This window comes from Alexandromys fortis, unplaced genomic scaffold (genome assembly GCF_014885135.2).
Source record: "Alexandromys fortis isolate MF-2015 unplaced genomic scaffold, M_Fortis_MF-2015_v1.1 scaffold_14, whole genome shotgun sequence".
NCBI lineage: Eukaryota > Metazoa > Chordata > Mammalia > Rodentia > Cricetidae > Alexandromys > Alexandromys fortis.
The window spans coordinates 12,941,182-12,968,773 of record NW_026067910.1 but is presented as its reverse complement, the minus strand read 5'-3'; the positions used below and the strand labels follow the sequence as shown (position 1 = coordinate 12,968,773).

Below are 27,592 nucleotides of genomic sequence, written 5' to 3'. Positions count from 1 at the left end.
CTATATATTCTTGATCTCTGTCACATAAATACTTACAGAATCATGTGCTATAGAAACATACACAGTAACTATTGAGTGCTTGTCACACATGTAACTCACATACTACAGGCCTCTGCTTACTCATCTGCGAAATGGAGCTGCCATCACCTACCACTTAGCAGAGTCTTGGAGGTTAAATAAAGTCCTGGATAGCAATACTTATATAGCTCTTGTCCAAGACCACAGAGACAGAGGCATGATGACCTCTGAGACCCAGTCCTGAGCTCTTAGCATCCTAACTCCCTATGATTTCCTCAGCCAGGTTAATATGTCTGACATTGTATCTACTCCAGAAGCAAAGGCTACTTTAAGAATGTACCCGGGGCCTGGAATATTATCTCATATCCAGATGGCAGGTCTCCTCCCTTTCTACCTTTAACCAACTCTCGCAGCCACCTACTCAACACCCCTCTGCTACTATTAGAGGGGGACTCACTCATCTTCACCTCACTCTCCCTAAAAGCGCAACACCCACATGTGGCTCACGACTTCAGCTCACGACTCTGGAAAAAGACAACTTGTCCTTATGCATCATGAAAAGTGACAGTGGGAACATTTGCAAGCTTCTCTAAGGCCTCTCGGTGCTTTTGATCTCTGCACATAGCCCGCAAGAACATACAGATACAATCTGAACGGGCTTGCACAATGCCAGGACAAATAAAACACATTACAGACCTTGGCTCAATAAAGTCTCCTGGCAAACATAGTGTCTTTCTCCCAACCCTTCTCATACTCTTGGTTAATATGTGTAACTGGCTTCTAGAAAGTAAAGCTACACAGAAGTTCATTATTACCTCTCTAAGACCAGGGGTCTTAGAGGCACCCCTGCCAATAAAAACTGACCCAGGGGTCAGTAGGATGCCTAGTGGGTAAAGGCACTTCTGAGCAAACCTGAAAACCAAAGTTTGATTCTTGGAACCCATGTAAAGATGAGAAGAGAGAATTACTTAATGAAATTTGTCCTCTGATTTCCACACATAAGTCTTGGCATCACTCGTGTGCACACACACACACGAGCATGCAATACATACATACTACTACACAATGACATCATTTGTACACACACAGCATGCACATAGACACATACTACAACTACATGCACAATAAATAATAATAATAACTATTATTATTATTATAAATAAAATCTTTGCCTTGGGGAATAATTTAGGCAGGAGACTCCTGGGAAAGGAGTATACAAATCAACTTTTCCCAATCATGAAGTGCTTTCTAGAGCCATCCTAATGCCCCAAATACTCCTCAGTCACTGGAGTTGATGCAACATGCAACGCTGACTCTCCAAACTGTACAGAAAAAAACCTGGCCTTTGACAACCAGAGCTTTCAAACATCAGTAACTCACACAGGCCCAGGTCAACTGGTTCAGTTTCGATATCTGAAGTCAACTGTGTTGACACATTTAGCATCCCTGCCCGTTCACTGATGCATCCCCAGAATCTAGGCAGTGTCTAGAACATTGAAGGTGCTCACCAAATGCTTGAATGAAAATATTATCAAATAGTAACATATGCTACTTTTAACACCTCAGTTATCTGTTCATAATTTAATATTGAAATCCCAGGATGCTGATGAAGTCTTGTTTGGTTTCCTCTGTCTCTATTTCCTCTGGGAAAGTAATGAACACCAGCTGGCTCCCCTTCTGATATGATAGCCAAGTTCTCCAAATATTTTAGTCCTTCATTGTGTGTGTGTGCATGCTTGTGTATACATGTTCATGTATGTGTGTAAATGTATATACATATGTAAAGGCCAGATGACAAGGTCAGGTATCTTTCTAAATTGCTCCCCATCTTAATTTTTGAAACAAAGTCTTCCACCCAACGTGGAGCTCACAACTAGATAGTTAGATTGGCTGGTCTACAAGCTCAAGGGAATCCCCCTCTGCCTCTCAGCTCTGCCTGGTGGTCCTCAGCACTCCTTAGGTGGGATTGAAGATGAACATTATTGTGTCTTGCTCTTTATGTGGGTGCTGGATATCGATCCAAAATCAGGGCCTCAATCTTGTGTGCAAGAACTCTATTCATTAAGGCATGACTCCAGCCCTCTTTTCTGTATGGCCAAAATATTTCTTGGTCTTCTTAGTACATTATTTATCTTACTTAGTTACTCCTAAATTCTCTAGAAGAGGTGTATATATAACTTAATTAGTACCATATAGTAATTACTGATTTTGTTTACTGAGAGTCTTAGTCTTTCTAAATCTTAAAGAGGAAAATGCACAAATCGCCTGGAACCTTATTGCTGAGATGGTCTTAACCTGCCATTTTCTCTCTCCAGGTTCTTGTCTTCTAATCTGCAGAAGAGCAGTACCAGCCTCCTTCCAAGCACAGAAAGGACCGTGAATACAACTAGATGTGTTGAAATGCAGTCGGAAGTTATAAGGGAAGGTTACAGTGAGTGTGTCACAGGTTGCTGCTCTGTGGGCTTCAGGCAGGAAGCCGTGTGCTTCTGTTCCTTCCTTAGAAAAGAACTCTGAGAGAATAAATAGGACACATTCTTGGTACCTGAATGCATCATTAGAAGACCCAGGAAACAAGTGTTTTACACAGATATTAAGCAGTCCCATTCACGGTTACTTCTGGACGCTGAATGCTCAGAGAGGAGTAATTGACACTCAAGATCTCTGATCAAGAAACACCTGCTTAGCCGTACATGTCATCCTCACATACAAGAAACACACCCAGTTAGAAAATTCTTATGTATTAGGAATTTTGAGAACTTCAAAATCAAAGTAAAATTCTGCACAATTGAAATAATTTATAGAGATCTTTGCAGGATGTAGGAATAAATTAATGTTTATCTGGTAATTTTTTAAAAAAAATGGCGAAAACTGAAAAATTGGGTTCTCATAGGCTAGAGTTAGGAAAGATGGCTGCAGGAGCCAGAGTTACAGGTTACAAGAGAGCAGAAAGCTTAGTATGGGGGCGGGAGGTGGGAGAGTGTCATCCCAGTGAAAGCAGGCACACACCAACACAGGTGGAAAGTGGTTTTCCTCCTGGAATTATTTCTCACTGTTTACCCAGTTTTTCTGCTAGACCTTGTTTCTCTACACAATGGTCTTCTGACATCTTAACTGGTGCAAACAATGGCACGGCAAAGACTGTAAAAGTAGGAGCTGACTTCTCAGTCTTTCCATCCTTAAAGAAAAATATGTGTGTGTGAGAGAGAGAGCACTTATGCACGCGTATGTGTGTGCATGTGGGCATGTGTGTATGTGTGTGTGCACATGCATACAGGTGCCTGCAGAGGCCAGAAGAGGGCATCAGATCCCCTGGAAATGGAGTTACAGGTGGTTGTGAAGCCCTCAGTGTGGGGTGCTGGGTCAGCTCATGTCCTCTACAGGAACACTTAGACTCCCACCATCCCTTCCAGGCCAGCATTTCCATTTTTACAGGGGTTTGTTTGTAGTTACAGAAGACAAGGGGAACAAATAGGAAGGAGAAGCTAAGTTCAGTGGAGAGAAAGTAAAGGAATGAAAAGTTCCTTCTGCTGTAATTATAGCTATTCTATGCACGAAGAACATATGTTGTAGACACATGCCTGCTACCATAAAACCATCAGCACTGTAGAAAAAAAAGAAAAAACAAAAACAGCTCATATGAACCAAAACTTAAATAGAATGGGATAGAAACTGCCTACTTGAGAAATACATGGGGAAAAAATTGCTTCTGTTTTATGTAGGGTTTTTGTTGTTGTTGTTCTTTTTTATTTGGTTTTGTTTTGTTTTGTTTTGAGACACTGTTACTCTGTAGTCCATGATGCCCAGTCTTCTGAGTGCTGAAATTGTAAGCTTGAGCCACCACAGCACACTTTAAATGATTTTATTTATTTATTTATTTATTTATTTATTTATTTATTTATTTATTTATTTATTTATACATATGAGTGCTCTATCTGCATGTATGCCACCATGACAGAAGAGAGCATCAGATAGAAGAGGGCACCAGATTTCATTATAGATGGTTGTGAGCCATCATGTGGTTGCTGGGAATTGAACTCAGGACCTCCAAAAAAGCAGGCAGTGCTCTTAACCACTGAGGCATCTCTCCAGCCCAAAGGATTTTTTTAAAAGATAAGCATTCACCTCCACTATGAATGATAAGGACAACCATAACTCCATGCAGACAGTGTTTCTTACTTAATGCCATGCTTTGGTACACAGTGCTTATAATTATCTCATGTATGAGAATATCCGTTTTCTGAGTTGCTGCCTCCAACCAGAAGGCAGAGTGGGACCTACGGCTTTGAGCCATCCTGTGTAAACAGCATGTATGAGGGCTTTCTTATATAAGCCGTGTGTTACATGTGACACAATAATAAGGAAGGAACAAAACAGAGTCAAGGCACAATGTTTGCCTTCGTGAAGTCTTCCTTGGGAACTAAATTTGATTGGATAATGACTGGGAAAGTTGTCTTCCAATTATAGAAAAAAACAAAAAACCAAGACAGGGTAACTAGAATTCAGTCACGTTTAAGCACTAGCTAAAACCAAATCCATCCAAGTGACATGAATGTGGTAGGCTTATCTTTGGAAGTCATGGAGTTGGGGAGTGTGATGGTTAGCTATGTCTCTGGGGAGCTATTTTAAATACCTTAATTTATAAGGGAATATCACGTCCACAGTGAGTAGCACTATTTCTTAGCCCAGGGATCTTGAACTGTATCAGTAAGGAAATGGAGCAAGTAAGCAATCAGGCGAGGAAGCATGCATGCATTCATCTATGCTCTTGACTACGGATGTGATGTGTTTTAGGTCCTGCTGTCTTTATTTCCCTGCGCAGAGAGACTTTAACCTGGCATCATTAAGTAGAGTGGACCTTCACTGCTTAAGTGGGGCAGAAATAAAACTATGACAGGGACAACAGAACAAGTTTATTTTTGTTATTATTATTACTGATGTTTTTGTTTGTTCTCCTTTAGCCTAGGCTGACCTCACTATGTAGCTGAGGATGACCTTGGAATTCCGATCTTCCTTTTGGTACCGCCCAACTGCTGGGATTACGAGTGGACACCACTACACCTGGCTCAAGGGACAGAGCAATTGTAAGGTCAGCCGAGGTCATGGAAAGAACTCATCTATTGCTGTGTGTCAAAGCTTTGGTCTTGTATAACTTCAGAAAAATTGAGCTCTTTAAGAAGTGACTTGGATCAGCGTGATAAGACCTCTGTGCAGAATACCAACCACAAAGAGGTAGACACAGTCTCTGCCCACACTGAGATCTCCTGCCACTTCACACTCCTCTTCACCAATTTATTTTTCTTAGAATTTACCAAAATATGTCATAAGAATGTTCTATTATGCCATTTATTATACACCTCATCTTTACAATGGTTGCCTTCATAAGAGAATTTCCTTTTTTGGCTAGTATTCTTGTTGTTTTCCTAAAATGGCACATGGAAAGTTTAGGTAAGTACAGAGTGAAGAGTGAGCTGAAGAAATCAAACCCCAAAATCTAGTGGTTTTACTAGGAAGACTTCTGAATATTTGGAACTTACATTGTATGTGAGATAATTTGGTCTCTTGAGAGACTGCCAGACTTATAATTGCAATCTTAAATGTTTAACTGGTTAAGCAATTTATACTCGTGATTTTTACATGGAAGTTTTACTAAATTTGTAAGTAATATCGAGTCATTAAAAAGAATGTTAGACTCACTTTGCTTAAAATCTTAATTTTTAGATTTCTAAGATTTAAGTTCTTGGAAATGCTAATCATTTAGAAAGTGGGTACTGACATATAACGTAGGGTATTATAGTAACCAAATTTGTGTGTTACTTAATATATTATTTGGCTATCATATTACACAAAGTTGCTTTGAAAACAATGGCTTCAATAAGTATACAAGAATTAAATTACTTATCATGTAATTGTTGCTTTTATAAACAGAAAAAGATTAAGCAACACTTAAAAATATAAATTCTCCTAATCTGAAGCTGTAATAAAATGCTGATATTTACATTAAAAAATAACCTTCTGGTTTTTTATTTGTTTTTGTTTGGTTTCTAAGTAATAGGGGTGAATGCGGCCATGGTACTACACAAGGTCATGGGATGCCTCGTGCAGAAACCATACCACAGGGATGGGGATCAGAAAAACAGGGGTTTTCCTCTGCTGCTACTGCCATGCATTAGTTGGGTCAATCACTTCATCTCCTAAGACTTTGTTTTCCCCACAAGATCGGGAGGCTGTGCGAGACAACTTCTCAAGTCCCTTCTAACTCTAAACCATCACCCTGCTGGAGGGCACAACGCAGACCCCCAAAGCAGTGGGCACTCAGAAAACAGAGATTACTTTCCATGCCAAAGTCAGGAGGGAACTGGCAGCAGAAGGGTGGAATCTGAGAAACACACGTGAGGATGAACAGTATTCCAGGTAGATAAAACCACCTGAGTCAACTCTGTAACTTGACAAAGCAGAAATGGCCTGGGAAATGGGAATCTGAATATACCCAAGGTGAAGTAACTATGCCATGCGCTCACGTGTGGGCTTCAATGTACTGACAAACAGCTCTCAAAACTCAAAGAAGCGAGGTATCAGCAACCCATGCTGTATCTACTAGGATTCAAGGGACAGCTCAATCACTATCATACAACAATGACGGCATCCACACAGGACAGAAGCAAACCATTGCTTAACAGGATGGCTATATCTATCTGAGTTAGCATTTGAGTATACAAAAAGGATATGGCTTAAATTACAGTCTTTTTTGGAGTTTATTGAAATATGCACTTTCACCACGGTGTTAAAATAAGCTAATGATAAGTCAAGCATTCGTTTTAACAGAATCCATTCTGAGTTCTGTGAAAGTAAGAGAAAGAATACCCACATAGTATGATATTTCCATGGGTGATTTCCTCTCCTAAAATTCTCAATGAAATTAAAATTTTCCTCCGCTGGAAGGCTACTGAAATTCAGAGATGAACGGATTCATACTCATCCATGTCTTAAACTGTAGCGGGCCATCAGAGAGGCTGTCGGGAGGTGACACATTTGGACAAGGAAACCTCACACTGTGCAGTTAGTTCACTAACCTCTGGTGGCACACAGACTATGACTACATCTTCCGATAAATCTTTAAATGTTAGGTAAACAAATGGGCCACGTGAGCAACACAAAGGAAGAGAATGTCACTAAAATGTCTCTAAGCAATTGTAGCTTTTATTTCTGCCCATTAGACTGTTTGTCTAACTGGCAACAGGTATTGCCACTCTCCTAAAAAAAAAAAAAAAGAGCTGCCAGGCAAGTCGCCTGCCGTGGTCAGCGGTGGCATCTCCTTTCCTGCCACGTTGTATCCTCTGCCCCAGAACAAGCAGGAAGGCACGCCACCCAAACCACGGATCCTTTGCACATCTCATACTGGCGGCCCTCTCATCTCCAAGGGTTTCCTTAACGCTTGTTTAATGGAGATTGGAGAAATAGCTTTTTGTTAGCTCTTGTAGACCAGTCTGGCCTCAAACTCACAGAGATCCACCTGCCTCTGTCTCCCGAGTGCTGGGACTGAAGGTGTGTGCCACCACTGACTGGTCTAATTACCTATTCTTATTGAGTCTATTTTCTATATGAGAGGAAAAGCAAACACATAATTATGTGTAATATAAAATACTATCAAGGGATGATAAATCTCTAAGCCCACAACTTATATAATATATATGTGTGTATATATATATATATATATTTGTGCTAACATGAATATTAAAAGGTTTTTGTTACCATAATTAGGTTTGAAGTATCTGGAAAAAGCCAGAGCTGGGATCCCAATTTGTCATTAGATGTTCTGAGAACACTGAGGTCTCAGCATGCTGCTTAGCAACAGATACCAGGATGCTTGGTGTCCTGCCATCCAGAGCGGGCACCTTCCTCCACTGGCAGCATATTGATGTGGTGAGCCTGTGTTATTATCATCAGACCTGAGTCAGACTAGAAGGAAATAAGAACTGCAGAGTGAAGAGATGAGTATCGAACTGTTCCCCGTCTGCTTTATTAAATTGTTATGAGATAAGCAATATAATGTGAGTAAAACATCCAACCTGCCCATTCTTCCACCAAATGTATCTAGATGATGATTATTATATTGCAAGCCCACTGTCTACTTTAGCTATAATCTTAGAAAATAAAAGATCCAAAGTAGCAACCAAGTTAAAAAAAAAAACATATGTACTTGCAGGAAATTTTAACGGACTTGGAAAATTTATGTTTCAGTAATGAAATCTTACATATGGGCCAGATGTCCAAATGCCACTACCCTTTTTATTTATTTCCACTTTCAACCTACTCATCTTCACTTAGACCCAGGAACTTATTTTTAATGTTGGAGTAGGTAGTGTATAAAAATCCAAAGGATTTTTCTGATAGAAGAATATTTTAAAAATAGAAGCATAATAGCTAACTTCTACAACAACAACAAAAAAATGGAGGTGGTGGGGTTTAAAGACACCAAGGAAGGGCTTTGGTTCATTCACAGTGGCCTAACACCTACTTCAGAATCCAGCACAGAAGCTGCCCAATAAACACTGGATGGAAAAATTAATAAAGGAATTATCTTCCTTTTTCATTGCCATGACAGTGTCCAGCCACTGTCATAAGTATTTCCCATGGATCATCGCACTCCATCCTCATGAAACCTCCCAGGAAGCCACCATTTTCACCATTTTGTAGAAGAGCAAACTGAGACACGGTATGTTAAAACATACCAAAGGAATGACTGAATTGGAGGGAACATTCAGACCTGTGACAACACCTACGCTCTTCACCTTGAGGTGACAGTCCCTTTAAATGACAGAACCTTTATTTTGCTCTCTTCTGTTTCTGCCTTCTGGACTCCCTCACGTGACCTGTGAGGCAGGAAGGATGCTGATGCGGCCATCTTTTAAATGAGAAGTAATAGCACTTACAACAAAATTTTGCAGATTACATTAGTTAGTGGAAATATCTAATGTGTTTGAAATTTTTCCACATAGGAAATAGGAGGAAAAATTATCAGACACAAATGTATGTGCACATACATCTAAAAAAGCAACTTTTTGTGTTGAAGGAACTTAAACAGACCTTGTGATGATGGGCTAGGTAGTACCTTGAAGGGCATCCCACCCTATCAGGTTACAGGTATGTGATAGGCAAGCAGACAAAACGGTGGCAATGCCTGCAACAGAGGCCCAACACCTGGCTCCCAGCCCTTCCTCCCTGATATCCTGCTGCCTCTCAAAAGATTATAATTACATCATTATATAAATGATGCAGGACGGCCGGGCTGTGGTGGCACACATCTTTAATCCCAGCCCCAGGGAGGCAGAGGCAGGCGGATCTCTGTGAGTTCGAGACCAGCCTGGTCTACAAGGGCTAGTTCCATGACAGGCTTGATAGCTACAGAGAAACCCTCTCTCGAAAAAAAAAACCAAATAAATAAATTAATGATGCAGGACAATAAGGAACAACTACTCAGAGGAAAACAGGCTAGTGTTCAGGGAGATAATAAGGGCTTTTGTAACCCAGTCCTTTCGGACCATACGTCTGATTTAAAGGCAAAGTTGGCACAGATTGGTGCTGGATAGTGGGATTCCTGGCCATGGAAACAATACAACACCAAGTTAAATATGACAAGATAAGTGGGATTTATTTGTTGGGACTTTAGGCTGAGACAGTCGATGCTACCTTGAACAGAAAGGGCTCGGTAGTGATGGAGTTGGGACTCAGACTGTCGCTCATTAGATAGAGTATAAGGTCATGTTTTATCGATTTTTCTGGGGTGGGAATCAGTCTGTCCCCTGGCCCGTTATCAACCACATAAAGGTTTTTTAACATCCACAAAGGTGCTTTTCTCCTTGGCTAACAGGAAGATGACTTAACCCAGAAACTGCTGGTTCCCTTATGGTTTTGCACAAATGTCTTCGGTTCATTGTTAGGTTTGTATATAGATAAAGTTACAGATGTATAAGTTGTCAAGAAAGTACAACGGTTGTGTAGGAGAAACAGATACTAGCTCCAACTAGTAACAAGTTAGCCTGAATTAAAGACTTGAATACAACATTGACAAATGACTAGCAGCCTGCATGGAAAGCTAAGTAGAAATTTGACCTAGGGGTTAAAACAGCGGCAAGGATAGAGTCAATATGCAGACAGAAATGACAAGCTTTTTGGTTACCCCTTAGGTACTATACACTCCAATGAAGAATCAATGTATTTAGCAAAAGTGGTCTTCAGGTTTCTACATAAACAGTCACGGTAGCTTTTACCATAACCCTTGGGTCAGGTGTGTAATCTACGGTAAAACTAGCAAAGACGAATAGTGTATGCTTCAGCTGGGGGACCTACAAAATTAACGATTTTGAAGTTAACTAAAGCAAGTAAAGCAAGAAGACATTGGATTCTGGCAGGCTGCTTTTGTAATTGTGGAGACTTTTATTTTATTTATGCTTGTTAGGTGTTTTGTTAGGACTGGAGGAAAGAAAGGAGGGAAAGAAAGGAGGCAGGAAGGGAGGGAGGGAGGGAGGGAGGGAGGGAGAGAGGGAGGGAGGGAGATTCTGGAAGAGAAAGACAGACAAAGACAGAGGGAATAGTTAGGAAGGGCTATAATTCTGCTCTGGAAGATCATCTCATATCTGAGCTGATTCTGGGGCCTTCCAAGGGCATTTTATATATGAGGATTTTTCTTTGGTAAGAATTCCCCCTTATCTTTATCACTTGGAACCATCTTGAATGTATATCACTGGTTTTAGCTTGGCTTAATCGTAAGGGGTCTGTTACCATGAACTGCTAATGTGTTGGCCCTGAAGCCTAATCTGGTGTTCCAAAACAAAGCTCTAGAAGGAGTACATAGACGTGGGCAGCAGAACGATACAGCAGGCTCTTAACAGGCACACAGGAGGCAACAGGTTAAGAACCAGGAGCTTATTTACTTCTCTCCTCTTGGCAGTCCATTTTACAAATGACCAGGACAGTCCTGTCTTTAAAAGAAGAGAGGAAGGAAAACTAAGCACAGATTAACAGAGAAACTGGACACTCTCTTCCTCTTGGAGAAACTGACCCAGAGAGATGAACTGTTACATGCAATAAGCCTTTTAGCACACGAGCCCTCGTCTCACAAGAACATCAAACTGCGAATCATTTTTTTTTTTAATGAGAAGAGGTCAGAGGATGCAATCCAATTGTTCCATTTCCTTCACTACGTTGTTTAAATTATTTCCTGCACATTTATTTTTGGCGTTCATGCACTTAGCGAATAGTGAGCAAAGATAGTGGTAAAAAGCTTCTTGATTTTAGTGGAGCTTTTACTGGGAAACAGCAGACTTTCAAATGAAAATCACGGCCCCGTTTCTTCTACAAATACTGCCTGAATCCCTGTGAGATGGCTGACCTGTGTTCCAGGAGCAGGAAGTTGGACAGTAGCTACCAAACTAAACTATCTTGGTGGTGCAGAACTTACCTGTGTGGCGGGGGGGGCGTGAGAAGAAAAAAATGAACAGAATAAATTTAAACTCTAGAGCACATTAAATGGAAGGCAACTTCAAAGAGCGGAGGAGGGAAATATTAAGTGTGTGTGCATAGAAAACATGTACCAGAACACAACTGGCAGTCACACTTGCAGAACCCAAGGCTGGCTTCCAAGGGAAATTCACAGCCTCTCTTTTCTCTGCATGGACTTCTGTACAACAATTACTGATTGCTGCTTCTGCGTACAGCAACACATACTCATTTTCATCAGTTTCTGTAGGTCAGAAATTGGGGTACAACTTAACTAGGTCCTCTGTTCAGATTCTCACAAGGCAACAACTAAGTGCTAGGGGATGCATGATTACCTAGCAGCTCAACGGGAGGGGGAAATCTATCCAAAGTTCATACAGGCAGTTTGCAGATTTTTTTTTCCCCTGAACTAAAGGACCGAGGTGTTGGTGCTTTCTTGGTTAAATCCTAGAAAAGCTGTCAGTTTCTACAAGCTACCCCATAGTTCCTTGGCAGGCGAATCTCTACAGATAACTGCTTGCTTATCTGTGAAGCTGACAGGGTAGCCACATCTCAGCACGCCTGTCACATTTGTATTGGTGGTTGGAAGGAAGCCATAGCCTTGCCTTTGCTCTGCAGGATGGATGGGGTGTGTGGGAATGGCCACTAGCACTCAGCGAGAATTTCTGTCTGCTAGAAGCACTGGCTGGAGCACTATCCACGTGCAATGTGGACTAGTCCCAGACTTTTCAGTTTGCATCAGTGGCCCAGACCCAGAGTTTCTGACTTCGTTGGCCTAAGGTAGGGCCATCAAGTTTGCATTTCTAACAAGTTTCCTGGTGAAGTCCATGATACTGATCAACACGTTGAGAACCAGTTCCTAAATTGCTCTTTCAATCCACTCCTAGCACCCCCAAATCAGCCAGCTCTTCATTTCCTCTTGAACTTATGAACGGGCCCTTCAGCAGCAAGCTCTGCCTATAGGAAGCTCAGGTAAACATGGCAACACAGCAGAGCTGTTTAAGCAGGAAACTCTTGGGGACTCAGGGCATGATCTAGAAAGGAGAACAAAGGCTCAAGGTCAACAGAAGAAATTCTCACCTTAAATAAAGGCTTGCGCAGAAGTAGATTGTTGGAAAATATTAGTTAAAGGTGTGTGATATTTGTTTACACTGTGGAACGTTTGTTTAATGATGCAAAGATGTATTGCATTCATTGATGTTGCATTTCTTTCACTCTGTGATGCTGTGTTACTTTTCCAATCTAAGCCACCTAACTGGTCCAATAAAGAGCTGAACAGCCAATAGCGAGGCAGGAGAAAGGAGAGGTGGGGCTTGCAGGCAGAGAGACTAAATAGGAGAAGAAACTTGGGAAGAAAATATCAAGAAACCAGAAAAGGAGGAAAGGAAGACTTCAGAGGCCAGCCACTGAGCTACACAGCCAGTCAGAGAGTAAGAAGTAAAGAAAGGTATACAGAAATAGAGAAAGATAAAATCCCAGGGGTAAAAGATATACAGGATATCTTAAGTTAAGAAAAGTTGGCAAGAAACAAGCCAAGCTAAGGCCGGGCATTCACAAGAAAGAATAAGACTCCTTGTGATTTATTTGGGAGCTGTGAAGTAGGCCCCCAAAGAGTTAAAAGAGTTAAAACAACAACGACAAAACATACACACAACTACAGCAGGTGAATGTGGAGATAGCAAAAAAGATTCAAGACTAGAGTCAGAAATTCTTAAAGGCCAGATCTTACCCTAATTCAAGTTGAAAAATGAGCAGTCTAACTTCACGGAGGCTGACAAAGGCAAGAGAGCATCTGGGCTGACTGCAGGGAAAGACAGCTTCCTACAGCCAGTAATAGCAGTCGTCAGAATAGCATCGCTGTACCAGTTCCCTGGCCCTGATGCCAAAGGCTGATGTAATCAACTGAAGAAGGCCAGGTCTGTCTGTTTCTTCAGTGGTGTGTGTCGCAGAAGGGCAACACTAAAATAGGAGGCCTTGATTTCTAGAGGAGCTACAAATATGTTCCACGCCTGCCTGTAGCAAGTAACCCTGTTCTTGAAGAATGCGCCTTCTGTCACCCAGAGCTGCACACGATGGAGCAACCTTGGATACCTGTCAAAAAAAGAGCCATAAATGCTCAGAAGATGAGCTGTGCACAAGCTTGAGATACTAATGGAGAACTGCCTCCCAGTAACATGGCCCCAGCTACCAGGTCGGCGGAGCAGGCTGAGAGTAGCATTTAGAGAAGGATCCAAGAAGGGGAGAAAACCATCAAGAAGGACATCTGAGGAAGAGTGCTGGGAGAATAAAGAGGGAAGAACTTGAAAGATTCGGGAGGGGAAGCAGAGGGACCAAAGAATAAAAGCTTCAATCCGATGGTTTCTGCTGAAACTTCAAGACCAAAGAGAAGCCTAGAAAAAGCAGAGAGACCAAGAGCTAAGAAGTCCCAGGAGGACAGGAGACAGATATACTGGTCTGGCCCAGAGAGACCAAGAGCTAAGAAGTCCCAGGAGGACAGGAGACAGATATACTGGTCTGGCCCAGAGAGACCAAGAGCTAAGAAGTCCCAGGAGGACAGGAGACAGATATACTGGTCTGGCCCAGAGAGACCAAGAGCTAAGAAGTCCCAGGAGGACAGGAGACAGATATACTGGTCTTGCCCAGAGAGACCAAGAGCTAAGAAGTCCCAGGAGGACAGGAGACAGATATACTGGTCTGGCCCAGAGAGACCAAGAGCTAAGAAGTCCCAGGAGGACAGGAGACAGATATACTGGTCTAGCCCAGAGGAGAGGAGTGGGGAGAGCTGCTCAAGTCTAAGTAGACTTTGAAAACACAGTCAGCATTGCACACTAGAAATCTCCATGTCGCATCTCATTGAATATGTAGACACAGCAAGATGACATTTGAAATAGAGGGGCAAGGTCCTGGATGGAAAAGTAAGATCTCAAGGGCTTAAGATGTAGACTGAGGACAAAACCATATTTAAGAGATGGCCAAGGGAATGAGTGTAGGCATAAAGAAAGCACAAGCCAAAGCTTGAGTCCTAAAGTATGCTAAAGAAGAGGTTTGTAGAGGAGGGAGGAGAGACGAGAGGGGGGAGGAGGGAGGAGAGGAAAGTCTAAGACACTGAAAATCAAAGGAGTGAAGTAATAATAGTCAACTATAATTTGGCTGAGATGTCACAAGTGAATTGATTGGGTGTTGAGAGAGAGAGAGAGAGACAGAGGCAGACAGACACACAGAGAGAAAATAGAGGAGAAAAAGGAACTGAGTTCTAATTCTTTTTTTAAATCAAATAAAATCCAAATTTATAACTTACAAGACAGCATTATGGAATGCTTAATTTCCTTAACCTTGTGAGCCAGACAAGAGGAATAGACAAATTCTGAGACCTGAACTAAAACAGAGCTCTATAAAAGTGGACCACGATCTGAGAAGATAAGGGCTTTCTGGTCCTGGGCTTCAGAGGTTCATCTGATGGAAGAGGGCAATACACCTCTACGCTAGTCCAGAGTCAACAGAACAGAGGGACTGAGCTCCAAGTCTACCTGAGCTAGGACATCTTTGATACAGTTATTTATTTTCATGTTGCCAATTCCTTCATTGCTGCAATCAAGTAGATTTAATGGTGAGTACATAAAACATGGGATTAAGCCACATATGAATGGGTTTTACTGTTTCTCCTATCAGAAAAGGTCATCAAAATCTCTATTTATTTACATCTAAAATCTATTTACATCTAACTCTGAGATTTTGGACAGCAAGATATAAAACGAAAGTCTTTGAGAAAATTAATATTTTCCCAGATATTTTAAGGAAGGAAGTCAACAACTTTATTAACAAGTGAATTCAAAACACCATTATTCTAATTCTCCTCTCTTCCAGTTGTTTGAAACAAGCTGTACAGTAACATGCATATCTTAGAACCTCCTGGACTCCTTCAGCAGTTAAACAGGAATAACACAGGACAAGAACTAAATTTTTCTTCAAGCCTGCCCTGTGAAGTAAGGGAAATTATCTTTCCCTGATGTCATTATGTAGAAATGAATCTATTTTGGAAGCTGAAATGTTGAGAAATATACACAGTGCTTCCTTTCTCTCTCATTCATCATTGGGGCTCTCAGTTCATTCATGTGTAGAGGAGACACTAATGGAAAAAAACACAGATACCCAACATTCAGACTCTGAGAGAGACATCTGCAGAAGTCTCTCTCACTCTCCTCATCCCAAATTTTCGTTCTCTTTCAAGTGAATCAACTCCACATTCAAGATCGATCTGACAAGATGCTCTTGCTAAGAGCTGACAAAAGACATTTCTAACTGGAAGAAGAAAACCCCATTTTGCAATTCTTCCAAGAGTTGAAGAGGAACCCACATTTTAAATCAATGTCAAATAAAAGGCAATTTTCTCCATGATATAAATAACCACGGAAACTTTGGAAATAAGGTCTAACAGACTCACACATTTTCAGTATGGTGTACTTTCTTATTACAGTAAAATACCAGTTTTGTCCTTTGCAAAAAGAAGGTATTTGTTGATGACTAAGGGTATTGTGGATTTGTGGGTTTGTTCTTGGGACTTCACATTTTATATATCAAAGCACAACATTTATACACAAAACACACTGAGAGAAACTCTTTAAACTGTATCATTACTTAAGGACAGAAAGCTTCCATTAGCCTAACTTTTATTTGAATACATCAAAATGTTTTGCTGCCTTCTCCAGTATATTAATAGTACAAAGCAGTGAGCCCCATGGTGATGATAGTTTTGTACATAGTCATATTCCAGCCCTTCTCCAGTATATTAATAGTACAAAGCAGTGAGCCCCATGGTGATGATAGTTTTGTACATAGTCATATTCCAGCCCTTCTCCAGTATATTAATAATAATTCTTAATTGAATGCCTGTATTTTAAGTAAATTATATTTTACTTTTGTAGACATTTGATGGAATGCAGCATGACATGTTTGAAAATTTACATTTTACAATCATCTTTCATGTGTTCTTAATTGCATCATAACTCAATAAACTTAACAAGTGGCTTCCAAGAGTCATTGGAAAAATTCCAGAGCAGCAGTAATGGCGACCACCTGCATACATTGAGGGCAAGCCAAGTGACTGAAACAGACACCTCTTTCTTCACTTGTCACTTTGGACCAGTGGTTCTCAATCTTTCTAATGCTGTGACCCTTTAATACAGTTCCTTATGTTGTAGTGACCCACAACCATAAAATTATTTTCATTTCTACTTCATAACAGCAATAAATTGATATAACAGTCAATTTATTGCTGTTATCAATCATAATGTAAATACCTGATATGCAAGACGGTGTTAGGCGACCCCTATAAAAGGGTCATTCAGTCCTCAAAGGGTGGAGACCCACAGGTTGAAAACCACTGTTTGAGACCATGATCACAAACATTGCTAAAGTGGCAAATAGCTTTCTTTCTTCCCCCCACCCCCCCACAGTTTCATTATGTACTCTCTTAAAGTGGATATTTTGTTAATATGCATTGGAGAGAATTCAATGAATGAAACAAAGGGGGATACGTTTTCCAATTTGTCCTTTTTAGTTAGTGTCTGGAGAATACAGATTCCATTTGCCAGAAATAACACAAAGATCCTATAACTTTTAGTTTCTTTTAAAAGTACTGAGAGTGAGGATGTGGGGATGGCTCAGTAGGTAAAGTACCCGCTATTCAAGTATAGTGACCTGGATTTAGGTCTCAAGCATCCAGGTGAAATATCAGCCACCTGTAACCCCAGTGACAGCAGGTAGGTATCCCAGGGCTTGGTGGACAGCCAATCTAGCCTAAATGGTAAGCACCAGATTAGAGAGCGTTTGGCTTTGAAAACACAGTGGAGAGGGATAGGGAAAAACTTCTGAGCCGCGCGCGCGCGCACACACACACACACACACACACACACACACACACACAGAGAGAGAGAGAGAGAGAGAGAGAGAGAGAGAGAGAGAGAGAGAGAGAGAGAGAGAGAGAGAGAGAGAGAGAGAGAGAGAGAGAGAGAAACATAAATCCACAAACACCATTATAAATAGATATGGGCAAACAAGTGGAACAACTAAACTACTTAAGCTGACTATTCCTAGATCCAGTGATAAAATTCTGTGCTATTTCTGTGAAGCACATGTTGGGTGATTTAACAGAATTCTTCCTCCTGTGAACAAACCTAGCTAACTGGTCCCAACCACAATCAGAACTTAATAATATAGACACTGTAGTCAGCCCAGCTCCTCCTAAGCACATAAGCCCAGCCCCAACCTGGGAAGAAAATTCTCAAAGGTCTCAGAGATCCCAAATCACCTTCAGATTCCATGACCTAGACTCTACCCATGTACAGAATGAATAGTGCAGCTAACTTCTGCTCTTCGAAAGCTGTTCTGGGTGCACAGGATATAAAGAGAGTTCATTATTTGCAATTTGGTGCATTGATTGCTATGCATGCCAACCTGAGGGTTGATACAGAAAGCAAGTAAAACATCAGGTATGCAGTCAAATATTTGGAGAATCTTATACATGATTACTGTATCTAAATCATTTCCACCCCTCCCTCTTCCACATGTTCCCTTTATAGTCTCTCAAATTGTTGGCCTTTTCCTCTCCAATTATTATTATTCAATTATACATAGATGTATATATTCTACTGAGTCCATTTGGTGTTGCTTATATGTGTTTAGGTCTGGCCACACAGGTTGGATACCTTACTTAGGAGTTCATCATCTAGAGAAAACTTGTTCTCATTTTCTCAGGAGCCATTGATTTCCTATAGCTCTTCACCTAGGGGGAGGACCCTGTGAAATTTCCCCATTCACATTGGCATACGCCAACATTTCTAAGTTTCCTGGGGTGAGAAAAGTTGAGTAACTATCCTGTAATTCTGCATCCTTACCTAGACCATGAAAACAGTATTACCTTCCTTGTAAGTCTGACGTGGTTTTCAATGTGCACAATGTTGAACTGGGCATAACAAGTCAAAGTATTGTTACCATTTTCAGTGTGAATTAGTTCTAATTAGCTTTCTAAAAGTCCTGCTAGGGTAGAAATAAGCCATCTTTCAGCTCTATGAAGTATTACTCATGGTGATAAATTTTTGACTCTGCTAACCTCTCATTGCTACATAGTTTGGGGTTGCAGTTGAGTTGTATTTCCAATTCAGCAGAACTGGAATTGAAGTTTTCCCTTCGCACTTCAGTTTTTCTGTCTGAAACGGAGCTATAAGTAAAGACACCTACCTTATGGTACTCCTACACACATTTCAACAAAGCAATGCATGTGCGGGTCTTGTCATGGCCTGAGAGAGGCAACCACAAACATTCACAAAGAGCTTATGATGCACAGGGCACCATTTCAAGTACTTTGACAAAATTAACTCACTGACATTTCATTATGACCCTAGAACATTAGAGCTATTAACTCCCGCTCACATGATGAAGAAGTCGAGGCCCAGGGAAACCAGCACCTAACCAGAGTCAGTTGAATTTTAAGGTAAGGATTACAAAGTTAAAATTGAGACAGGTTTCCTTGATTCTAGGACCTTAACTATAGATGTCCTAATGTCTACTGGAACCAAGTGCTTATAAAATATGTGTTATTGTTATAACAATCAATACATATTTGCTGAAATATTTATTTGACTAAATCAATATTTTCTGAAGTGTTTATTAGTTGTCATATACTGTTAAGTAGGAAGTCTGCCAAAATAGATAATCCACTTCTAAGTTTTTTGAAGAAAGTTTACAGAACCTGCCTATTCAGAATATTAAGAAACCTAAGTATATGTATGTTAGGGAGAGCAATTCAAGATGGGCTCCCACTGGCTACAACTTCTATATTATTATCTTCTGATTTGAGATCTGTTTGAATTGCAGCAAGAATTTATAGAGAGAGAGAGAGAGAGATACATGGATACACACACACACATATATGAGATAGCTTAGCAGGTGAAGGTCCTTGCCACCAAGCCTGATGTACTGGCTAGCTTTGTGTGTCAACTTGACTGACACAAGCTAGAGTTATCAGAGAAAGGAGCCTCAGTTGAGGTTGAGGAAAGGCCTCGATGAGATCCATGTGTAAGACATTTACTCATTTAGTGATCAATGGGAGAGGGCCCAGCCATTGACAGTAGTGTCATCCCTGGGCTGTTAGTCCTGGTTTCTATAAGAAGGTGGGTTGAGCAAGCCATGGGAATCAAGTCAGTAAGTAGTACCTCTCCATGGCCTCTGTATCAGCTCCTGCCTCTGAAATTCATCCCTGTTTGAGTTCCTGTCCTGACTTCCTTCAGTGATGAACAAGACGACTGAAGTGGAAGCCAAATAAACCCTTTCTTCCCCAACTTGCTTTTGGGTCATGGTGTTTCATCAAAGCAACAGAAATCCTAATCAAGACACTTGATGAATTGAGCTTAATCCCCAGAATACACACGGCAGGAGGACCAGTTCCCTCAGATTGTCTCCTGACCTCCACAGGAGTACTGTGGCATATGTGCACCCCCCCCACTAGAAAAACAAATAGATACATGCATTAATTCTTACAAAAAATTTAGCAGTTAAATTTCATTGTTCTAAACTTATGATTATATTGACTGAAATGAAACAAAAATTTTGAATAAAATGTAAATTTTTCTTAATGTAATTTAATCATATAGAAATCTGCTGCTATTTGCCACGAAAATAATACTTGTTATTTTGTAATAAAATGACTTACCCATAACAAAATGACTTAACTTTGTTTACTAAGCAAGTCCTCCCTCATTCTTGTGGGGGCACTAGCTTGGTGGCTAGTCGATAAAAAAAAAAAAAAACGGTGATTGCCACCAAGTCTAATGACTTGAGTTCAATCCCTGGGAACGCCATGGTGGAAGGAGAGAACCAACTCAAAAATTGACATCTGAACACCCCATGTATGTACGGCACATGTGTTCACACACACATAAAATAAATAAATGTTATAAAAGAAGATTTCCCTTTCCATGGAGTAAAAACTATACAATTGAGTACATCTCACAGGTTACCATTTCTGGCCTCATTTTCTGTTCATACCTTTATTTCCTGTCATTCATGTCTAATTTATATTGACTTGTATTTTACTTGTATATCCACATAAACTGTGTAGTAATGTCTTTTCTGGAACAAGAGTCGAGCAAAGTGTAACATAAGTCAACACGATACTGTCATGTTAATAGGATTTGCAAACAGGTGGAATAATCCAGTGTTTCCTAACTTCGAGTCAGTTATGGGCTTTTAGGAATTAACACAAGTTAAATGTCTGATTAGAAAAAGGAGTTATTGCAATAGGCTAAATAATGGCTCCCAGGTCCTGAACTCTGGAACCTTCGAATATTAATTCATATGAAAAAGTTATCATTTTAAATGTGGTTAACTTGAGGCTCTTGAGTTGTGCAATTCAGTTGGATTTAGCCAGGTGAGCCCTTAACCCAACCACACATTTTTGTCAGAGGCAGGCAGAGACTCCCCATACTCAGAAGCAGAAACGCAATAAAACATTAAGGTACAGTTGAAAGGGATCAGGAACTTCGGTTTTAAATGGCTACCACATGTTTCAGGAGCATACTATAATCCTATCCAAATTGCATTGCTCCTGGCGTTTCTCAGTTTAACTATGGGGCTACGCCCCAATACAGACATTATAAATTGAAAATGCTGTATGATGAGAAGAATTTAAAACCATTTCAACTAATAAACATCATAGCTCAGTAAAAAATTGCTCCCTGCAGAGTGTCAGCTGTTTCCCATGTCAAGTGGTTGACTAGAAATTACATATGGCTGTCTAGTTATCAGAATATTGTGGGACAGTTATCATTCTCCGCTGTCACAAAGTACTTTTGAGGAAACAACTTGTGGCTTGAAAAAAAATTGTTTAGGATAATGGTTTCAGGAACTTTCATCCTTGGTCAGTTTGCTCTATTGCTGTTGGACCGTGATGGGGCAGAATGTCAGGGCAATTAGAACACAGGTGAACACAGCAGCTTGCCTCACTACAAGCAGGAAGCAGAGCAGGGTTCCAGTCACTGGAAGAGTCTCAAGGTTTCGAGGGCTGTGGATGTACACAGCAGGTGACAACTAGTGTTCTGATGTTGACCCACCAGAGGAATGAGTCTCAGATGGAGGAGAATCCTGTCCAGGCAGGGCCTAAGGAACCACCAACTCTGGAAACTGTTGCTCCCGTCCATAATTTCACACTTGCTAAAGCAGTTTTGGTGTCTCCCCAATACCTGCATTATAGTGTGTAATTTCATATGATATGTATGTGTAGTCTCATGATTGCATCTCATTTGTATGGGCACATTTATCTATGGATAGTCAGGAAGATGACTTCTCAAAATTATCTGAATAATTTTGCTGTACAGAAAATATTCTATGACATGCTTCATAACTAGATCTATTGTCCCACAAGGACTGGAAGACACTTAAAAGCCCGTTTTGTTCCTTTTACACAGACTAACACAATTGCTCAGTTTTATTTCAGAGCAAGTTCAAACTAGACTGAATGTTTCTGTATGTGGATCATAAGTTAAAAACGTTACAGATGTGCACAAGATCAGAGTTGCAGATGTCTAATCAAGGTTACTAACACAAAGCAACCTAAAAAAAATCAGACTAGTTCTTCACTTGCCAAGTCTGGCTGATAAGACCAGACTCTCTGTGCAGATCTCTCTGTAGCTTGTCTCACCTGGGCACTGTGCAACCAGCCTCTGGTCAGTCTTACACCTGGAATCTTGAAACCTTGGGTTGCCATGGTAAATGGCTCAGCTCATAATTTACCCAAGGAATGTGCTGTGACCAATGAGATGTAATTCTTGTAACTTTTTTCTTATTGCCTAAGCTTCCTGTAAAAAAAAAATGCATTTAAGCCAGGTGAACAAAGAAGCAAGCAAGAATTGGAACAGTGAATTAAAACAATGGAGACCTAGAAGCTGTGGAGGCGGAACAAGAGCTACAGAATGATAAAGAACGTGACCCTCAGATTGTGTATGTGAGTCTTTACCCTCAGATAGAAGATAAGCTCAGTTTCGCTTCGTTGAGGACTTCTTCCTCGAACCTGAGAGGTGGCCTTGAAGAGTTAGAATTTCAGGCTACCTTTACTAAGGGACCCACTTCCTTATCTGGGTCCCACCTCCCACTAACTCCCAGTCCTGCCATCAAATTATGAACCCATCAACTGATTAACACATTGATTAAGCTACAGTCTTTAAGATCGTACCACCTCTCAATGACTGCAAACACCACAGAGAAATCAAGCCTTCAACATACGAGACTGGAGGGAGACAGTCCATACCAAATCCATAATAAATTCTGTATTCAATCAGGCTGAGATCAAAATTCAGACTTTGATACAGTACTGAACGCCATGGGACCATGCTATGTCAGAGACTGTAATAGCAACTCTGTGAAGGTGAACTTCTCCAGGGCCAGTGAAAAGCAGCAAACAGGGCTGTGCTCTTGAGGGTTTCCCACTGCCCTCTGCTCACCAGTCCCTTCTCAGAAAGTTGCCCACTCATGATTCCTCTGTGCCCCCACCTACCAGCTCCTCAGTGTGCCTTCTTGTTTTGCAGGAAGCAATTTGCTCTTTCACAAAGCCAATGAACATGTTTGGAGAATTTCGCTCCAAAGGAGACTTTCAAAGACCTGCTTATGTATTTCTGAGCTGCATGGACCACACAGATCTATAGCACTGTGTGCAGCAAGGGGCTCTAGTCACTGGATGCGGTCTGATCTCGTGCACATTTGCTTTTTTTTAGATTTAGAGAAAGAAAGAGAAAGGGGGAAGAAAGATAAACCCTCTCCAGTGCAGAAAATTCTAAAATAAACCACGGGTAGAAGCCTGCACCTTGGAAACCACAGGCCTATTTTAGAATCAAAGATCAAACACCCATTGAGTGTTCAATTCAGTTCCATTCAGCCAGGAGGGCAGAGGGGAGAGGGTCATAGGGCAGCTAAAGTTAAGACTTGGGTTCTACCTTTCCTTTAGAAGTCCAGGGTCTGACTGGAATGGGCACTCAAAAGACCAACTTCGCTGCTCCTTGCCTGTTTATCCATAAACAAGGAATCTAGCTTCTGTCCCATCTCCTCTGCAAAATGGGAACAACAAATGTACCTGCCTCCTCAGGGGCTGTGCACACAGTGTGAGTCAATGCGTATAAAGCGTGGGGACTAGAGACAGAGACAAAACAAACAGCCTAAGCTATTTTGACTATTAACCACCAGACCTAAAGTCTATGCTTTCACTGTACGACACCGTCCACTTTCCCATGATTAGAATGTGGTGATTTTACATTTTGGTTTGTGAGGCAAGCGCCAGGGGAATAACCATCTCACTCTCTACTGTAAGTTCCATGGGGTAGGACTCAATCCTGGCTTTGTTCTTCCCGATACTGTATTTGGAAGAAGAAAGCATTGGAATGATTGCTCATAGATAAAGCAAGCTAGTAACATTGGTAGTTCTTGGTCTACAGTTTCAGATGTCTTCAGAATTTGGGATGGTGCATTTTAATTAACATAATTCTTTCCCTACCTTATTGAATAATAGAATCATTTGGATGGCTTTCAAGCACACTCATGCTTAGGCCCCAGGGATTCCAAAATGACTAATATGGGATCTTGAATGTAATCAAGTACAGATAAATAATACTTAATAAAACTACCTGAACATATATGGACCTTTTTCCCATTGTAATTAATATATAGGTTAACTATATATATGTTAATTGTGTATATATATAATAATTTTCATGACATTTGGTTGGATCAGTTTTATAAATGATCTGGAGACAAATGAAAGTATATAGGAGATGTATAAGAGTTCTTATGCAGACATACAACAGATTTGAACCTCCTTGGGTTTTGATATGTTTTTAAGTGTGTGTGTGTGTGTGTGTGTGTGTGTGTGCTCGCATGCGTGTACATGTATGCATGCATGTGTGTGTGTGTTCGCACAGAGACCAGAAGAGGGCATCTGATTCCCCTGGAGCTGGAGTTACAAGCAGTTGTTACGTATATGTAGATGGAGCAGTACAGGCTTTAACCACTGAGTCATCTCTCTGACGGTGATTGCGGGGTCTTTAGGAGGGTCCTGGAGCCAATTTTCCACAAATACATAGAGATGAATGCATCCTAATCTGAAAGTCAGGTTGGAAAGCTCCGAGATTGTCCGTGTCTGCTTCAGCTCAGACACAAAGACATCCACTGGGACACCTGCTTTTGAATTTGACCTTCATCCAAGACTCTCCACTTGCCAGCAGTCAGTAGGAAGCTTCTCTAAGGCCCATCTGCAAGCTTTTGTTACATGCAAGTCTCCTCAAAGAACTCTGTTGTCAGTTTACTCTCAACACCAGATCATCTTCAGTATCTGGGCAGTTTCGCATCCTCCACAGACCCCTCCCACTCTGTCTCACAACTGAGCACGTGGCCTGCCTCAAGAAAGAACCTTTTTAGTCTAGCAGTGGTTTGGCAGACTCCCTCTTAATCCTTTTTGATGCTTCCAGAGTAATTCCGCATCCACTGACCTCGCATTCCCCACTGACTGCACACGCGCACTTGTTCATGCTCTGGAGGGTTTAGCCCAAACTTTCCTATTACAAGACTCTTACAGGTGACCTTACAGTTTCCCTCCAGGGTCCGGGATAGGCTTCCTTAAGTAATTAAACAATTTCTTCCATCTTTAGTTGCATTCTCCTTTCCTATTAAGATAATAGCGGGCCGGGGTACTGGAAGCGGCAGTTTCCTGGCAGAATCTTGGCTGATGGAACCAAGGAGGGGTATGGTTCATGCTGTTCCTACAGCGGTCCTGGCAGCGACCGGGTCAATGACTCCAGACCTAGCACTGCCAAACGACGCTTCCCCTAGAACCCAAGTGTATGACCTTACTTTTTTCTTCTTTTAGGATTTGATGTATTTAAAAGGCATCACAGAATTCCTTAGTGTTAAGAACGGTAATCCTGATGGTGTAAACGCAAGCCATTACTTCTGAGCGTTGCTTCCAAAGTGTACCCCTTGGTACACTCTTCCTCACTTCACACTTGCCCACCTCTGATCCTTTACTCATATTCTTGAAGGACACCGGAGCACAGACAGAGCGCGCGGAGGGGGGCGGACGGCCCTTGATTAAGACTGGCGCCCAGTGCGGCTAGTAAGTAGAGACCTATCCCTGATTGGGGCGGGGGGAGACCGGGACGTGGTTATCAATCTGGAGGTGGGGGTGGGGCGGGAGGGGTTGTAAAGCTCTCTTGCCTTTGAAGCCCAATCCTCCTGCCTCAGCCCTCGCATAGTAGGGACACAGAGCCACCACCTTGCCGCGCGTCCAGGTCACACATATCTCGCGCCTCCCCCCCCTCCATCCCCCGCCCCGCTCGCACTTGTGAACCTAAGGACACGAGTCCCGAGGATCCCGCTCCCCGGGGAAGACGAGCGCAACGGTCCCGAGCCGGCACAATAGGTCCTTTGGGTAAGGAAGTGGAGGCGACAGACTGTGGGAAGGAAAGGGGTAGTGCGGACAGGGACACAATCCCTGCAGGAGGGCTACTCCGTTTCCGGGTCCCTGACCTCTTCCCTGGTCCCCAACCCCACAGCAAATACCGAATTCGGCTAGGGATGCAAGCGTGATCCCGAAGGCGCGCGTAGGCGCGGAGTTCCGTACACATAGGATGTCCCCATAGGACCAGGAGTAAAGTTAGCTAGTGCAGGCAAAGCGTCTCTCTGTGCAGCTCAGGACCAGACCTCGGGGCGACGGGTCGACCACCCACCTTGTGCCTGCGCCTCCATGGTGGCCGACGTGGAGCTGTGAGCCGCGGGGGACACGCGGACGTCTCGTAGAGCAGATGGCAGCGGTGCCGGAGCTCGGAAGACAGCTAGCCCTGCCGCCGCTCTTGGGCCCTCTCCAGGCGCGCGTGTCGGGAGCTCTGCGTGGAGGGGGTGGGGGACTGCGGGCAGCCACCGCTGGCCGCTGCTGGATACCTCCGCCCCTTCCAGTCCACCTGGTCCACAGAGCGCTGCCAAGAACGACAGGTCGGGCGCCACCTGCCGGCTGCTCTGCTCACAAAGAGGGAGGCTTCCCCTCCACCTCCACAAATGCCCTGACAACCCACTTGGCCCAGAGGCGGGCAATACAGGAGACAAATGCTATGGCCAGAGGAAGGTAAGGAGTGTAGGGGTACCATTGACTCTGGTGGAGAAAGTAGTGTTAGGTTGCTGGGAGCCCTAGTACCATATTTTTGTCAACTGACCATTACATAACTTTTTTTTATATGCCTATTTAAAGAAACCTTGATGTTACTGCTTCATTTAACATTGAGCACACGCCACTATACCTCGGACCAAAAGGCAGTTTATTAAGGTTATGTAATATGTAGACTTCCACTGAAAAGTTCAGCACACGCTATTGCACTTAGGGACACCCGACAACATGCTAGTGCTGGGCATGGATCCAGCCTCACGCGAAAGTAAGAAAGGAAAACAACCAAATGAGAGCCGAAATCATAATGTTGAGCAGTCTTATCTGGCTTCCTGATACGGGGAACTACAATACTCTGAGACTTTTGTTTATGGCTCCAAATGACAAAGGAAGTGCCAGGGTAGCCGGGCGGTGGTAGTTCACTTCTTTAATTCCAGCACTCAGGAGGCAGAGACAGGTGGATCTCTGTGAGTTCGAGGCCAGCCTGGTCTTCGGAGGGAGTTCCAGGACAACAGGCCCCAAAGCTACAGAGAAACCCTGTCTCAGAAAAAAAAAAAATGCTGGGATAATGGAGTTCTGTGTTATAAGCAAATTTGAGTGAGAAGGAACGTAGAACCACAGACCTAAAACACACTGACAGGACATATTCCTTGTTATCCAGAAGCTTATAGGTTGTGCTGCTGGGTTGGTGAGGAAGTCCTTTTCAGAGAAGACTAAAACTTCAGTCCTGTGCCGGGCCTTGTCTGAGAACCTGATTGGAAAGCCAACAGAGAGTATGGCTTACAGCTCCCACCTCCCCTCCATCAGCCGACCTTCCAGGAATCCTTCCTAACAAATTCTAACAAACGTCTGTGAAACACAATCTAGCATTTTCTTAGGCGTGGTCTT

General features: G+C 42.1%; 1 protein-coding gene across 2 annotated transcripts in view; it reads right to left on the bottom strand.

Annotated features, from left to right (window-relative positions):
* Positions 1-26,569, bottom strand: part of Tpd52l1 (TPD52 like 1) — a 94,673-nt gene extending 68,104 nt beyond the window's left edge. The window contains exon 1 of one of the 2 annotated variants that reach the window (XM_050138095.1): positions 26,277-26,569. In XM_050138095.1, the coding sequence (XP_049994052.1) occupies positions 26,277-26,295 (19 nt within the window). In that variant the 5' untranslated portion in view covers positions 26,296-26,569. The remainder of the gene's footprint in view (positions 1-26,276) is intronic. The other variant, XM_050138096.1, reaches the window with a different exon arrangement.
* Positions 26,570-27,592: the final 1,023 nt, after the last annotated feature.